Source organism: Desmodus rotundus, chromosome 4, assembly GCF_022682495.2.
Source record: "Desmodus rotundus isolate HL8 chromosome 4, HLdesRot8A.1, whole genome shotgun sequence".
Lineage (NCBI taxonomy): Eukaryota > Metazoa > Chordata > Mammalia > Chiroptera > Phyllostomidae > Desmodus > Desmodus rotundus.
In genome coordinates this window covers 71,957,487-71,975,524 of record NC_071390.1, presented here as the reverse complement: position 1 = coordinate 71,975,524, position 18,038 = coordinate 71,957,487, and the positions used below count along the sequence as shown (strand labels likewise).

Sequence of the window (18,038 nt, the reverse complement as noted above, 5' to 3'; positions counted from 1 at the left end):
TGGTCCTGGTTTACTATACACAGGGTCGCTGTAAGTGATTACCTTTTACAGATAACAAAGGAAAGAATGTTGCTAATTACTTCAAAGAGAAGGATGTTATAGATCAAGGGGAAAAGTGGGTGAACTGGTTACACTCCATACTTGGGAGGTTTAGCTCAGACTTTAGGAAGTTAAAGGTATACAGTAAACATTTGCTGCCTTAATCCGGGGTGAGGGAGTTTTAGCAAAAGCAAGCTTCAAAGCAGCCTAGGTACAATGCAGGCCTGATTCCCCACAGGAGAACCTATCCGTGGGTGTGGGTCCTGTGTGCCAGACCTCACTCCCCACTGTCTTTTCCGAGTGGGGGCTGGGCTACGTTTCCCATACCACATGGACAGGTTCCCTATAAAATATAACCAGAGATATTGAAATAAAGGATAAACTCACAGTAACCAGAGAGGAGGTGGGAGGGGGTAATGGGGAAAAGAGGGAAGGGTTGTCAGGAACATGTATAAAGGAAACATGGACAAAGCCAAAGAGGGGTTAGGATCAAGCATGGGAGGTGGGGATTGCTGGGGTGGGCAGCAGTGGTTGGGGGGAAAATGGAGACAACTGTACTTGAAAAAAAAATTAAAAACTAAATTAAATAAAAAAGATATTCCAGTATCATCTTATGTATTCCCTGTTCTAGAATTAGCCTTTTCTTCTCTAAGGAGCTCTGGTTTGTTTTATTGGGACATGGTATTAGAAACGAAGATTGGGAGGCAAGGTGTGCTTATTGCTACTGGTGTCATTGCTTGTAGATTCTCAGCTGACTGAGCAAGGAAGTAGATGTGTATACTAACTCATGTATATACACATGTATATAAAACATATGAGTACTTTAGTATGTAATCATCTGTGTCTTTATTAAGTATTAGTTCATACTGATGTCTTCTGGTATGATCATTGCTACATAGAACATTCTGTCTAACTTTTTCCTCTCGCTTGTCTGTAGTCTCCTATTCTAACAATAAGAATCTGGCTATCACTATCCAAATTTCATTTACTTAACTATCCAGTTTCAGCATATGTGTATAAGTGATTTCAGAGTTGTTAACCCATGGGCTTTTGTTTCTTTCCAGTTTTTGGCCATGGTAAATTTCTAGAAACATACAGATGTGGGTTTGGTCATGGATATAAATTTTCAGACACCTAGGGTATGAAGTTGCTGGATCATATGTTAAGACTGTTTATCTCTGTGAGTGACTGCCAAACTGTTTTACAAAGGTGCTATATCCCTTGCATTCCTACCAACCATGAATGAGAATTCCTGTTGTTCTGCATTTGGAACTGAAATTGATATTGTCACTGTTTTGGATTTAACCATTCTAATGAATGTGTTATGGTGTTTCATTTTTGCATTTCCCTAATGACAGATGATGTTGAGCATCTGTTCATGTGTTTATTTGCTATCTATATATCTTTGGTGACATGATTGTTCAGGTCTTTTGCCCATTGTTTAATTAGGTCAGTTGTTTTTCTTACTGAGTCTTAAGAGCGTTTTTTTTTTTTTTTGTATATTTTGGATGTAGCTCCTTTATTAGATAGATTTGTTGCAAATATTTTCTCCTAGTCTGTGGCTTTTTTTCATGTTCTTACAGAATGAAAGCTGTATTTTGTTTTTTTTAATTTTCTTTTCTTTTTTTCATTTTTCAGATTTTGTTTTTTGTTTTTTAATTGTTTTATTGTTGTTCTATTACAGTCGTCTGCATTTACTCCCCATCCCCCAACCCAGCCATCCCTGCCTCCCTCCCCTGCTTCTGCTCCCCAGATTTTGTTTTTAATAAAACCCAACCCATAGAAAATGCAGACAATTGTAACTGAATAAAACTAAGTAAATAAATTTAAAAAAATAAAGTAAAAAAAAAACCCAACCCATGTATTTTTTCATGTAATATGCTTTTTCTGTTATGTATAAAATCTCAGCACCAAATCCAAGATCACATAGATATTTTTTTCTGTTATATTTTATGTTCTATATATTCTAGAAGTTTTATAGGTTTGCATTTTGTACTCGGGTCTGTTATTCACTTTTACTTAATATTTGTATGTTATAAGGTCTTTGTCTAGGTTCATTTTTTATTTCCAGTTGATCAGATACCATTTGTTGAAAGACTTATTTTTTCTTCATTTAATTACCTTTGTGCCTTTGTCAAAAAACAGTGGAATATATTTTGGTGTATCTGTTCCTGGACCCACTATTCTGTTTCGTTGATCTATGTGCTTTTTTCACTACGAGCATGCTGTCTTGGTTACTTGTAGCTTTGTAGTAAGTTTTGAAATCAGATAATGTGAATCCTGTTTTTCCTTCTTCCATTTCATGTTGGCTATTCTAAGTCTTCTACCTTTCTATATGAACTTTAGAATCATTTTGTCAGTATGTACAAAATAGCTTTTTTTAAAAATTTCAACTGCATTGATTTATAGATTAAGCTAGAAAGAATTGACATCTTAACAATATTGAGTCTTCTAATTGATGAATATGGAATATATCTCCATTTATTTAGATCTTTGATTTCTTCCATTTGTTTTGTGTTTTCCTTCAAATCCATGTATATATTGTGTTGGATTTATATTGAGTACTTTTCTGTTTGCGTGGTATTATAATTGGTGTTTTTTTCATTTGAAAACATGAAATTCCAGTTGTTTATTCTGATATACCAAGGCATGTCTGGAAAAAGCCCAGCTATTATTAATATAACAAGAACAGTTTGCGTGAGATTGATGTAACCTGACAGCCAAGGAGAGTGGACTAGAATGAGCATGTATGGACAGTGATGACTTCACTGTACTAGTTAGTCAGTGGGGGCAATAGACGCCATTGAGAGAGCATGTGTACTGTATGGCCATCACATTCAAAATGACTTGAGTAGAGCAGTGAATCTGCATCTATTATTGCATTAAGCTTGAACATTCCTCTGTGAAAACTATTCGGTTGATTCAGAAGGCCACAGCTATGGGCAACTGGCGATTGGCAGCTTCATCACAACCGTATACCAGCTCATGTATCACGTCTTGTATAATATTTGGTGAAACATCAAATCACCCAGGTGACTCAGCCCTGCTCCAGCCCAGATTTGGTACCTTGAGACTTCTAGTTTTTCCCAAAACTAAAATCACCTTTGAAAAGGAAGAAATTTCAGACCATCAGTGCGGTTCAGGAAAATACAACAGGGCAGCTGATGGCTATTGAGAGAACTGTGTGGGGTCCCAAGGTACCTACTTTGAAGGTGACTGAGCTGTCATTTTCCCTTGTACAATGTTTCTTGTACCTTGTATCTTCTTCACTAAATGTCAGTTTTTCATATTACATGGTTGGATACCTTCTGGACAGATCTTGAAGGTAAATAGTTGACTTTTTTATTGTATATTGACCTTTTACCCTATAAAATGTTGCTATATATGCTTATAACTTGGAGGGTTTTTTTTTTCTTTTTGTAGTCTTTGGGAATTTTATATAGATAATCATGTTGATTTCAAATAAAGACAGTTTTATCTTTACATGTATGCATCTTATTTCTGGGTGGTTTTTTTTTTTTTTTTTTTTAATCTTACTGTAGTCAGGATTTCCAGTACAAAGTTGAATAGCGGTATTGAGACAGGACATCCTTGCCCTGTTCTTTTGCTTAGGGGAAAAGTGTCCAGTCTGTTAACATTAAATGTAATGTTTTTGTAGATGGTGTTTATTGGGCTGAAAATGTTCCCCTTTTTTCATAGTTTGCTGAGAGTTTTTTTTATCATGAGTGGATGTAGGATTTTTGTCAAATGCCTTTTCATCATCAGTTAACATGATCATGTGATTTTTCTTCTTTGGCCTGTTGATGTACCGAATTATATTGATTTTGTTAAAAAATGTTGGCCCAGCTTTCCATAAATGGAATAAATTCCACTTGGAATTTGCGGTTTATAATTCTTTTTATACATTGTGAAGTTTGATGTGCCAATATTTGAAGATTTTTGCATCTATGTTAATGAGAGAGATTGGTCTTTAGTTTTCTTATATTGTCTTTATCTGGTTTTCTTACCAGGGTAATGTTGGTCTCATAAAAAGAGTACTCAAGTGTTATTTACTGGAGGAGATTGTGGGTACTCAGTGATATTTTTTCCTTACATATTTAGTGGAATTTAATAGTGACACCATCTGGGCTTGGTGCTTTCTACTTTGGAAGTACTTTTATTATTGATTCAATTTTTTGAACAGATACAGTTCTATTTAGGTTATCTAGTTTTCAGTTGGTAGCTGTGTCTTTTAAGGAATATGTCCATTTCATCTAAGCTATCAATTTTTCAGAAATAGAATTGTTTGTAGTATTCTCATTAAGAGAATGCTTTTAATGCCCTTTAGGATCAGGTAGTGTCGACCTATCTTTCTGAGATTTGTAATTTGTTTCTTTTCTCTTTTTCTTGGTGATATTGTCTGGAGGTTTATTAATTTTATTGATCTTTTCAAGGAGGCTGCTTTGGTTTCATTGATTTTTCTCTATTTTTTCATGTTTTTAATTTCATAGACAAGTCTGATTTTTATTATTTCTTTTGTTTTACCTTAGGTTTAATTAGAATTTTTCTCTTGTTGACGCTTAGGTTACCAATTTTTTAAATTTATTTTTTAAATTATAATTGACAGATAATATGTTAGTTTCAGGTGTACAACAGAATTCTTACATATTTATATACCTTACAAAGTGATTACTACAATAACTCTAGTACTCATCTGGCACCATACATAGTTACTACAGTATTATTGACTATATTCCCTATCATGTACTTTACAACCTGTGACTAATTTTATAACTGGTAGATTGTACTCTTTATTTTATTCTATTTTATATTTCTTTATTTTATTTTTAATTAAATTAATGGGGGTGACATTGGTTAATAAGCTCATCTGTTTCAAGTGTACATTTCTGTGATACATGATCTATATTTTGCATTGTGTGCCCACTGCCCAAAGTCAGATCATCTTATGTCACCATATATCATCAATATTTGGCCCCCATTACTAACCTTTACTACACTCCACCTCCATTCCCACTGACAACCACCATATTATTGTTTACGTCTGTGACATTCAGTTTTATATCTCACATATGAGTGAAATCATGTGGTTCTTAACTTATTCTAACTGACTGACTTTACTTAGCGTAATATTCCCAAGGTCCATCCATGTTGTTGCAAATGGTAGTTTTTCATATTTTCTTATGACTGAGTGATATTACATTGTATATATGTACTACATCTTCTTTATCCAATCCTGTATCAAAGGATACTCCAGTTGTTTCCATGTTCAGGCCACCGTGAATAATGATACAATGAACATAGGGGTACATATATCTTTGTAAAGAAAGATTTTTAAATATTTGGGACAGATACCCAGAAGAGGCATTGCTGGATCATATTTTAACTTTATTGTTAATATTTTGAGGAACCTCCGTACTGTTTTCCATAGTGGCTTTTCCAGTGCACACATGCTAACAGCAGTGAATGAGGGTTCTTTTTTCTCCACAGTCTCTTCAACACTTGTTATTACGTCTTGTTGAGAATAGCCATTCTAACAGGAGTGGGTGGTAATTAATTGTAGTTTTGATTTGCATTTCTTTAATAGCTAGTGAAGTTGAGCATTTCTTCATGTATCTGTTGGCCATTTGTATATCATCTTGGGAGAAGTGTTTGTTCAAGTCCTCTGCCCATTTTTTAATTGAATTGTTTGTTTGTTTGGTGTTGAGTTGTGTCAGTTCTTTATATATTCTGTTTATTACCTCCTTTTCAGAGCTGCTGCTTGCAAATTTTGTATCTTCATCAGTTATTTGCCTTTTTGTTTTGTTGGAGGTTTCTTTTGCTGTGCAAAAGCTTTTTGGTTTGATATAGTCCCGTTTATTTTTGCCTTTATGGAATTCCCTTGATTTTAGGGTCAGATTCATAAAATGTTCTCTATGACCACAGTCCATAAGTTTAGTAACCTATGTTTTGTTCTATGTAAGTTATTGTTTCAGATCTTGTATTTAGGTCGTTGATCCATTTTGAATTAATTTTTGAACATGGAGACAAACTGTAGTCTAGTTTCATTCTTTTGCATGTGGCTTTTCCAATTTTCCCAGCATCATTTATTGAAGAGGCTTATTTGCCCATTTACATGTAGTTTTATTTCTGGGCTCTTGGTTCTGTTTCATTGTTCTGTGTGTCTGTTCTTCTGCCAATACCATGCTGTTTTGATTATCATTTCTCATAATTTATGTCAGGTAGTGCGATACCTCTGGCTTCATTCTTTTTTCTGAGGATTGCTTTGACGATTAGGGTTTCTTTTGTAGTTCTATACAAATTTGATTTTTTTTCCTTCTATTTCTTAAAAATTGTCATTTGGGCCCTGGCTGGTGTAGCTCAGTGGTTTGAGTACGGGCCTGTGAACCAAAGGGTCGCTGGTTCAATTCCCAGTCAGGGCACATGCCTGGGTTGTGGGCCAGGTCCGCAGTACGGGGTGCTGAAGAGGGAACCACACATTGATGTTTTTCTCCCTTTCTTTCTCCTTCCTTTCCTCTCTCTCTAAAAATAAGTAAAGAAAACCTTTTAAAAATGTCACTTGAATTTCAAAAGGTATTGCATTAAATCTGTATATTGCTTTGAATAATGTGGACATTTTCCCCAATCCATGAACATGGTCTATCTTTCCATAGAGAGAAAGAAGGAGCTTATACCCTTTGCAACAGCATGGATGAAACTGGAGAGCATTATGCTAAGTGAAATAAGCCAGGCGGTGAGGGACAAATACCATATGATCTCACCTTTAACTGGAACATAATCAACAAAAGAAAAAAGCAAACAAAATACAACCATTTGTCTTTTTCAATCTCTTTTAATAATGCTTTGTAGTTTTTCACTGTATAGGTCTTTCACATTTTTTTGCTAGTTTATTCCTAGGTATTTTATTCTTTTGGTTGCAGTTGCAGAAGGAATTTTAAAAGTTTCTTTGTCCGAATTTTCATTGTTAGTATACAGGAATGTACTTTGACTTTCTATCTTGTAACTTACCTGTATTTGTATATTGTTTCTAATAGGCTTTAGTGGAGTTTTAGGGTTGTCTATCGAAAGAATCATGTCATCTGTAAAATGTGACACTTACTTCTTCCTTCCCAAATTGGATGCCTTTTATTTCTTGCTCTTGCCTGATTGGTCTGGCTAAGACTTCCATTACTATGTTGAATAAGAGTTGTGAAAGTAGTCATCATTGTTTTGTTCCTGATTTCAGAGGAAAAGCTTTCAGTTTTTCACTATTTAGAGTATAATATTAGCTGAGATTCTGTCATATGTGGCCTTTATTACCTTGAGTTGCTTTACTTTTATACCTATTTTATCAAGTTCTTTAATCATAAATGGATGTTGTATCTTATCAATTGCTCTTTCTGCATCTATTGATAAGAGCATATGATTTTTATCCTTTGTTTTGTTAATGTTGTGCCTTACATTGATCAATTTGTGTATGTTGAACCATCTTGTACCCATGGAATGAACCCACTTGATCATGATGTATTATTTTTTCAATGTATTGTTATATTTGATTTGCTAGTATTTTATGTAGAATTTTTGTTTTTATATCTGAGATATTGGTCTGTAGTTTCCTTTTTGTGTTGTCTTTGCCAGGTTTTGTATCAGTGTTATGTTGGCATCATAAAGTATGCGTGGAAGTATTGCCTCTTCTTCAGTTTTTTGGAAGAGTTTGAGAAGGATAGGTATCACATCTTCTTTGAATGTTTGGTAGAATTCACTAATGAAGCCATCTGGTCCTGGATTTTTATTTTTGGGAGGCTTTTGATGGTTGTTTCAATATCCTCACTGTTGCCCTGGCTGGTGTGGCTCAGTGGATTGAGTGCTGGCCTGCGAACTAAAGGATTGCCGGTTTGATTCCCAGTCAGGACACATGCTTGGGTTGTGGGCCAGGTCCCCAGTTGGGGGTACATGAGAGGCAACCACACATCAATGTTTCTCTCCCCCTCTCTCCTTTCCCCTCTTTCCCCTCTCTCTAAAAATAAGTATAATATTTTTTTTAAATCCTCACTGTTGATCAGTTTATTTAGATTTTCCAGGTTTCATGATTCATTCTAGTAAGGTTATATATTTCTACGAGCTTGTCCATTTCTTCTAGGTTATTGAATTTGGCGGCCTATAGTCTTTCATAGTATTCTAGTGTGATCCTTTATATCTCTCCTTGAGAGATAAGTGGTAACTTCTCCTCTTTCATTTCTGATTTTGTTTGTATGAGTCCTTTCTCTCTTTTCCTCAGTGCGTCTAGCCAGGGGTTTGTCAATTTTATTAATCTTTCCAAAGTATCAGCACTTTGTTGTATTAATTTTTCATATAGTCTTTTGTTCTCTATTTCATTCGATGCTGTTCTAATTTTTATTCCTTTCTTCTACTGACTTTGGCTCATTTTTGTTCTTTTTCTAGTTCTTTGAGATGTAATATTAGGTTGCTGGTTTTTTCGTTTTTTGAGATAGGCCTGTAATGATATAAACTTTCATCTTATTACTGCTTTTGCTGCACCCCAGAAGTTTTGCTCTGTCCTTTTGTCATTCTCACTTGTCTGTACATATCTTTTGACCTCACCTTTATTTCTTCTTTGACCCAGTCATTTTTTAGTAGTATGTTATATAATCTCCACATACCTGGGTGCTTTTACTTCCATTTTGCAGTTGATTTCTAATTTCAAAACATTGTGGTCAGACAATATGCTTGGTATAATTTCAGTCTTTTCACATTTCTTGAGACTAGTTTTGTGTCCCAACTTGTGGTCTATCCTTGAGAAAGTTCCATGTGTACTAGAGAAGACTGTATAGTCTGATGTTTTGGTATGAAAGGCTCCGTAAATGTCAATTATGTCCATTTGGTTTAATATGTCATTTAAGGCAGATATTTCTTTACTTATTTTCAGTTTGGATGGTGTGTCTTCAGCCATCAATGGGATATTTAGGTCCCTTACTATCATTGTATTTTTGCCAGTTTCTCTTTTTAGTTATGTTAGGAGTTGCTTCATATTTTTTGGTGCTCCCAGATTGGGTGCACATATATTGAGAAGTGTTAGCTTTGTTGATGTAATGTCCCAGATATCATTATAAATTGTCTATCATGGTTTCTTGCTTCCTTTATTATGTTGAAATCTATTTTGTCAAGATATAAGTATGGTTACACCCACTTCTCTGTGGATACTATTTGCTTGGTGAATTATTTTCTATGATTCTTTTTTTTTATTCTGCAGCTTAGGTATACCTCATAAAGGCAGATTTTTTAATATATGTATATATACAGTCTACTACTCTGTGCCTTTTATAGATGAATTAAGTCCATTTACATTTAGGGTAATTATTGATGTATGAGAATTTCCTCTAGCCATTTTATCTTTTGTTTTCTGGTCTCTCTGTGCTTCCACTGGTTCTTTTCCTTTGTGTTTCTGGGTTTTTTGGGGGGGTTTGGTGGTATTCCATACTTTTTCCCTCTGTTTTCTTTTTTTTTTTTTTTTAAGTTATGTCTCAGTTTGGGTTTGTGTGTGTGTGTGTGTGTGTGTATGGTTATCTTTAGGTTTATGAAAAAGAAAGTTTCATGTATATAGTACTTTTTTTCTTTTTAGTGCATCTAATCTCCATCCTTCTTTGCAAATTCAGATGTTTTCCCCCTCCACTTTTATGTTTTTGTTGTCACAGATTATCCCTATTTGTGCTGTAAGTTTGTTGATGATCTTTTATTAAAGATTTTTATTTATTTATTTTTAGAGAGAGGGGAAGGGAGGGAGAAAGAGAGGGAGAGAGACATCAATGTGTGGTTGCCTCTCACGTGGCCCCCATTGGAGACCTGGCCTGTAACCCAGGCATGTGCCCTGACTGGGAATCAAATGGGTGACCCTTTGGTTTGCAGCCCATGCTCAATCCACTGAGCTACACCAGCCAGGGCTGTTGATGATCTTACTTGTAGTTTTGTGACCTTTTGTTCTTTGTTTCAGGTAAAATAATCCCTATTAGTATTTCCTGCAATGGAGGTCTTCTGGTGATAAATTCCCTGAGCTTCTCTATGTCTAGAAAAGTCTTTATTTCTCCTTCATATCTAAAGGATAATGTTGCTTGATATATTGTTCTTAGCTGGTAATTTCTCTTTTTCAGTAGTTTGAGTATTTGGTCCCACTCTCTTCTGTCTTGTAGACTTTCTTCTGAGATGTGTGATGAAAACCTAATAGGCTTTTCTTTGTAGGTTACTTTCTTCTTTTCCCTTATTGCCTTGAGAATTCTTTGTCATTAATTTTGAGTTTTAATACAATGTGCCTTGGAGAAGGCCTTTTTAATTGAGGTAATTAGGTGTTCTGTTTGCTTTTTTGGATTTGAGAAGCTAGCTCTTTCCGTAGATTTGGGAAGCTGTTTTCAACTATTTGTTTGACTAGGCTCAGTTCCCTTCTCCCTCTCTTCCTCTTCTGGTATCTCTATTATTCTTATATTGCTTTGTTCGATGGAGTCGTATAGTTCTTGTAGAATTCTTTCATGCCTTTTTTTAATGCTTAATTCTGTCTCTTTTTCCCTCTATGTCATTTCTAGATTTCTGTCTTTGAGATCACAGATTCTTTCTTTCATTTGGTCAACCTTATTTCCTATGCTTAAAAGTTCTTTCTTGGTTTCTTTTATTGAGTTCGTCATCACCACAATTTCTGTTTGGATCTCCTTTAAAGTTTTAATGTCTTTGATAAAGTACTTTTTGTTAGTTGATATGGTTTCTTGAGTTCATTAAACTACCTGATTGTATTTTCTTACATCTCATTGAGTTTTTTCCGAACTGCAGTCTTAAATTCTCTGTCATTTAAATCACTTTCTATGTCTTTAAGTTTATTTTCTGGAGTTTTTTAAAGTATATATTATTGTTTATGCTCTTACAGTATACCCGACTTTTTTCTTCCCACTATCACCCCCTGCCGTGCACCTCCCACCCTCCCACATTTCTTCCCCCCTTAGTTCATGTCCATGGATTGTGCATATAAGTTCTTTGGCTTCTATATTTCCTAAACTATTCTTAACTTCCCACTGTCTATTTTATGCCTACCAATTATGCTTCTTATTACCTGTCCCTTCCCTCTCCAATTCTCCCTTCCCCCACTGACAACCCTCTATGTGATCTCCATTTATGTGATTCTGTTCTGTTGTAACTGTTTGCTTCATTTTTCTTTTTGTTTTTTAGGTTCAGTTGTTGAGAGTTGTGAGTCTGTTGTCATTTTACTGTTCATAGTTTTTGATTTTCTTCTATTTCTTAGATAAGTCCCTTTAACATTTCATATAATAAGGGCTTGGTGATGATGAACTCCTTTGACTTGACCTTCTCTGGGAAGCACTTTATCTGCCCTTCCATTCTAAATGATAGCTTTGCTGGATAGAGTAATCTAGCTTGTAGGTCCTTGACTTTTATGACTTTGAATACTTCTTTCCAGCCCCTTCTTGCCTATAAGGTTTCTTTTGAGAAATCAGCTGATACTCTTATGGGAACTTCTTTATAGGTAACTGTCTCCTTTCCTCTGTCTACTTTTAAGATTCTCTCCTTATCTTTAATCTTGGGTAACTTAATTATGATGTGCCTTGTTGTGTTCCTCCTTGGGTGCAATTCTTTGGAATTCTCTGGAAGTCTATTTCCTTCACCAGATTGGGGAAGTTTTCCTTTATTATTTGTTCAAATAAGTTTTCAATATCTTGCTCTTTCTCTTCTCCTTCTGGCATCCCTATGATTCAGATGTTGGAGTGTTTAAAGTTGTCCCCTCTGTTCCTAAGCTTCTCCTCTTTTTTTTGTTTTTTTTTTTAATTCTTGTTTCTTCCTTCTGTTCCAGTTGGATGTTTACTTCTTTTTTTTGTTCTAAATCGTTGGTGTGTGTCCCAGTTTCCTTCCCTTCACTTTTGGTTCCCTGTTTATTTTCTTTTATTTCACTTTGTGTAGCCTTCATTTCTTCCTACATTTTGCAACTGTGCTCAATCATTTCTGTGAGCATCATGATTACTGGTGTTTTGAACTCTGCATCAGGTAAACAGATGCAGAGTTCACACATTGCTTAGTTCTTTTTTCTGGAGTTTTGATCTGTTCTTTCATTTGGGCCATATTTCTTTGTCTCAGCACACCTGTTATGTTGTAAGGGCCTTAGGTATTCGCCAGGGCTGGGCTACCCTCTTTATTTGTTGTGGTGCTGTCTGTGGGGGAGGGCTCAGAGAGGGAACAGTGCCTCTTGCTGTCTAAGCTCTAGCTCCACTTTCCAATGAATTCTCCTGTGAGACTGGGAGTTTCTCCTGCCTTCACAAGCCCCAGTTGATTTTACAGTTAGAGGTTTTGAGTCTTTAGTTTCCTGGTCAGCCCACTCCACCTTGCCCGTAGTCTGTCTCCTTTCTGGGGATATCCTCCACCTGGCTGCCCGTCTCTGTCCCTCTTACCGGTCTGGATGAATATTTCTTTAACTCCTCCATTTTCAGAGCTCCATGCAGTTTGATTTTCTGGCAGTTCTGGTGATTTATTGTTTTTAAATTGGTTGTTATCCTTCTTTTGGTTGTGTGAGGAAGTGAAGCATTTCTACCTATGCCTCCATCTTGGCGAGAACTTATTTTCTGGAGAAGTTTAAAAACTTTTCCTTCTGCATTGCCTTGTTGCCTTGGTTATTTATGGTGTTCGATGGCATCCTCCGTTTAGTCATCTGTGTATGAGTGGCACTTTCCTAGTAGATTGAAAGTAGGTGGTGCTGAATCACTGAAAGTAGGAGAACTAGCTCTCTTGCACTTCTCTGGCTTTTCACATCACTGAGGGTATTGAAAAATGGCTTGTGTTCCCTGGGATGGTAGGCATATTCTGCATTTTCAGGTCACCTTGGTCTCCCCCTGAGTCAATGTGGTGGGCAATGGGGCTCCAAATCCTTGAAATCCCAGGCTGTCCCCATGCAACCAGATTCTCCTGCAGTTCATCCTCAGTGTATGGGGGTGGAGTGAGCTAGAGGAACCTATCTGCCTCCTTTTTTTGGTTTTCCCTCCCAGCAATGGAGACCAATGGATCTTGGTGTCATCCTTCCTGTGCCTCCACCTGACCCTGGGATTAGTCATAGAGCGTGCTGTTTCTGTAGTAACAGTTTTTGAGTTTGCGGATAATGAGCTCTACAGCCTGACACCAAAGAGTGAGGAGAAGAGCACTGGGAGGTTAAGAGTAGGCTGCCAGGTTCCTGGGCTTTGTTAGAATGCTGATTGCCAGACAAGTGTGGCCACACATTTGTGCTTCATCCCTGACCAGATCACTGGGATCAGTCGCAGCTCATGCTGCCCACTGCTAAAGTAATGCTCACTAAATCTCTTTACTCCTTTCTGCTGAAGGGAGTGCCAGCCACAACCTGATTTCTCCCCATTCCTGGCTGGTTCCCACAGTGACCCACAGGCTGCAGGGCTATATCCCTGGCTCCTTTGAGCTCTTCTCCTTCTTGCTCCCCTGGTTCATTCCCACTTGGCCTCTGTTTGATGATTAAATGCACAGATCTTTCAGATGTGTTTGTGTGTTGAAAAGGGTATCCTTTGTTGAATTATAGCTGTTCAAGTTGTTGAAACTTCAAGGGGAGAGATCTAGGGGGATCTCTCACATTACCATTCCTCTGACATTACAGGTTACTGATTTTAAAGCTTTTATTTCTAACATACTCATTTGATGCTATAAGTTTCCCTTTATGCACTCCTTTCACTGCGTTCTACACATTTTTGATAAGTGGTATTTTCATTTTAATTTTATTTAAAATATATTAAAATTTCTTTTGAGACTTCTTTGACCTGTAAGTTATTTATAAATCTGTTGCTTAATTTTCAAGTATTTGGGGAATTTTCCAGCTATCACTTGCCCAGTAATTTATGTTTAATTCCACTGTGGTCTGAGAATATATTTTGTATAATTAACCTTCGTTTTAAATTTATTAAGGTGTGTTTTGTGACCTAAACTATGTTCCATCATGGTGAATGTTCCATGTGAGCTAGAATAAAGGGATAGAATGTGTATTTTACTATTTTGGATGAAATCAGTTAGATCACGTTGATTGACAGTGCTGCTCAGTTCATTTATATACTTACTGATTTTCTGCCTGCTTGATCTCTCAGTACTGAGAGAGGAGTGTTAAAGTCTCCTACTGTGATTATGACTTGTCCGTTTTTCTTCCAGTTCTATCATTTTTGTTGTATTTATTTGCATACTCTTTTGTTAGATACATACATGTTTCAGATTGTTTCTCCTTTCCGTAGTATGATTTTGAACCCATCTAATGAGTTCTTAATTTCAGATACTGTATTTTGCAGCTTTAGAGTGCCCATTTAATGTATCTATGAATGTATTTATCACATGTGTGTATGCATACACATGTATCAGGAAATTCAAGAGCATCCCCAGGTTCAGTGATTCACTGGGATGACTCAGCCTTTAGTTGTATTTATGGTTATGACTTGTTAAAGTGAAAAGTTAGAAAGCAAAACCAACAGAGGGAAAAGGCATATGGGGTCTAAACCAGAGGAAACCAGGCACAAGCTTCTAAGAGTCTTCTCCCAGGACACACTTAGTCCTCTAGCAATGAGCTGTGATAACAAATGTGAAATGTCTGCCAGAGAAGTTCAATAGACATTCAGTGCTCAGGTTTTTATCGAGGCCTGGTCACATAGGTACTCTCTGTTTAGCACATAAAATCCCAGACTACAGAGGGAATGCACAACATAAGCCATATTGTTTACACAGTTTACCTCCCGTGAACCCTTCTTATCAGAGAATGATCCTGAAATCCAAGTTTCCAGATATGAGCTAAAGGACCCCCTTGTGGCAGACCTTTCAAGGGCTAACAGTCTCAGGCCTGCTCTATTAATTATTTTCTGTACAACATACATACCCTGTATCTATTGAACTCCCACTTTTTTCATTTATTTTATTCATATTTTCATCTGTTTTATTGAACATATTATTCATAATTTATTTTGAAATTTTTGCTTATCATTGTAAATATCTGGGTCCCCTGTGAGTCTTCTATTGTCTATTTTTTTTTTCTTGGTCCTTGTCTCTTCACAGAACATGAAATATTTTATTGGATGCCAAACATTATATTTAACAATAAAAAAATGGTAGAGGCTCCAGAAAAATTATCTCTTTTAGTAGAAAGGATTCATCTTTTTCTCAGGTGGGCAGGTAAAATGTAGGTCTGGTTGGTTTAATTAATCATGGGCCGAACTTGGTCAGGGCCTGCACCATATTCATTTTAATCCCACTGTTCATTTTAACAACTGACAGTTTTATTTCCTCAGTGAAAGTTAATGTAATATAAAAGATAATATGAAATGACTAACTTTTCCTTGGTAACCCCAATCTACTTTGTGCATACTGCTAGTTCCTACAATGTCTAATTTAATAAATGATAATATATATGTTTCTTTATCAGGTCATAAGCACTTTGAGAACAGAAACTATATTTATTTTCATCAATAGTATTTGTAGCTGTTAGGACAGTTCCAGGCCCTTAGTGGAAATTGTACATAATTTATTCTACATAGTATAGCACAAAAGAAGGTATCCTGTAGAACAATTTTTTTTAGTAAACTCTAAAGAGATTACTTTTGTCACATCTTTTCCTCATAATCTAGTTCTGACAGCTTCATATAGAAAAAGAATATACCCTGCCCTGACTGGTGTGGCTCAGTGGATTAAGTGTCAGCCTGTGAACCAAAGAATTGCCAGTTCGATTCCCAGTCAGGGCACGTGTCTGGGTTGTGAACCAGGTCCGCAGTAGGGAATGGGCGAGAGGCAACCACACATTAATGTTCCTCTCCTTCTCTTTCTCTCTCTCTTCCCCTCTCTAAAAATAAATAAATAAAAATCTTAAAAAAAAAAGAAAAAGAAAAAGAATATACCCTTACAGGAACCAGTGTCATTTAAAGATGTATATGTGGACTTCACCCAGGAAGAGTGGTATCTTCTGGATCCTGCTCAGAAGATACTGTACAGAGACATGATGCTGGAAAATTATAGCCACCTTGTCTCAGTAGGTAAGGATTTTTCCATGTAACTACATGTAGCATGCATTTCTTAGTTGATAAAACATATGAAATTCCTTTAGAATTTTCTAGTTTGAAGCTTGAGATTTAGTGCTCTGAGATGCATAGTCCATTTTGGCCACCCTGAAGAATTTTGTCATCTTACCTCCTCAGGGGTTGGTTCATTTGGGTACCTTTTTGAATAGTTCCTTAAGGTGTAACTTTCTTCCCCATCATTTTTCAGAGTACCTAAAACCAGGCTGTTTAGCTATAGCTGTATTTATTTTTTGTTAACAGGGTATTGCATTACTAAGCCAGAAGTGATCATTAAGATAGAGCAAGGAGAAGAGCCCTGGATACTAAAGCAAGGATTCCCAAGCCAGTGTCACCCAGGTGAGTTCATGAGTTCACAAGCACGTGGAAGCCACAGTAAATGAGATCTTAAGCCATTGGTTTACAGTTTATCACCTTTCAAATACTTTTCAGAAATTTCTTGTTGTAGCCCCAGACCTTTGGAAATGACTAAAGATAGTCGACCCATATCCCTCCATTACAATATTCACATTTCTCCATATGTCACTTTAACTCCTAAATGTTTTCCTCTGTTCTTTGACTTTTTATAAGTGATTTACCTATACCCATAATTCAAAGTCAGTTGACTTCATCTTTTTATCCATTTAACAAATATATAATGAGCACTCACTATGATTCAGTTATGTTTTTAGGTATTTAAAAGAGTAATGTCCTTGCTATCATGTGGTATATATTACAGGGAAGAACACAAAGTGTATTTGTGTGTGTGTGTGTTTTTGTTTGTTTAATTTTTTTATCCTCACCTATGGATATGGTTTTTTTTTTTTTGAGAGAGAGAGGAAGAGGGTGGGGAGAGAAAGAAACATCGATGTGAGAGAAAAACAGCTATCTATTGCCTATCATATGTGCCCAAACCAGGGATCAAACCTGCAACCTAGCTAGGTATGTGCCCTGACCTGGAATCAAACCCACAACCTTTTTGTTTTATGGGACAGTGCTCCAACCAACTGAGCCACTTGGCTTGTGTGTGTGTGTGTGTGTGTGTGTGTGTGTGTGTGTAGATATATGTGTTGGGTGGTGGTAGGGACTGTAAAGATAATTAAAGCAGTGGAAAGGGGGATGGATAATAATGGCATATATTATACTATTTGGCAAGAAAGTCAGAGAAAACTTTTTTTGATGAGGTCAACAAAGATGAGATCCTAATACAGTGAAAGTGTGAGCTATGTTCTAGGCAGAGGGAACATCAGGTGCTGAATTTCTCAGACAGGTATATTCTTAGAGTGAAAAATGGCAAGGAGGCCAATGTAGCTGGAGTCCAGTGGGCATGAGGAAGATTGATAGGAGGTGATGTCATAAGAAGTAGCATGGAGAAGGTAGATACATTAAGTTTATTTTGAGTGATGTGAGAAATTTGGGGTTTTTTTTGTTTATTTGTTTTAGTAAATGGAAATAGATTGAGTCATCAAATCTGATTTTACAGTTTAAAAGAGTGTCTCTAACTTCTCTAAACAGTAAATAAACTTTGGTGAGTTGGGTGGTACTTAGGCATAAGTAAGAAAGGAATACCAGTTGGGAGCCTATTACGTACTCTAGAGGGGAAAAGAGGGTGGCCCAAGCTATGTTGGAAGTGCTCAGAAGTGGTTGATTTGTACAGATATATTGAAGGTGAAACTAAGAGGATTTGCTCTTACATTGTATAAATAGCATGTGAGAGAAAGAGAAGACTCATTCTTGACTCCAATGATTTGTCTCAAGCAACTGGATAAAGTAAGGTATCATTTACTGAGATAGAGAAAATTATGGAGGAGAGATTATAGAAGAGTTGTTACAAATTTAAATTTGGATTCAAGAAGCTTGAGATTACTGTTCAAATCTAGTCTGTGTATTGAATAGGAGATTGGATGAAAACAAGTGTGGAAAATAAAACTAGAAGTGTCCATTTGAAAGGCATCAATTTCA

The 18,038-nt window shown here is 36.3% G+C and overlaps 1 protein-coding gene across 1 annotated transcript in view; it reads left to right on the top strand.

Moving 5' to 3' along the window:
- The window catches only part of ZNF248 (zinc finger protein 248), a 58,820-nt gene that overhangs the window by 25,944 nt on the left and 14,838 nt on the right, over nucleotides 1–18,038 (top strand). Inside the window, exons 4-5 of the mRNA XM_024561075.4 lie at nucleotides 15,902–16,055; nucleotides 16,341–16,436. Of these exons, the coding sequence (XP_024416843.3) occupies nucleotides 15,902–16,055; nucleotides 16,341–16,436 (250 nt within the window). The remainder of the gene's footprint in view (nucleotides 1–15,901; nucleotides 16,056–16,340; nucleotides 16,437–18,038) is intronic.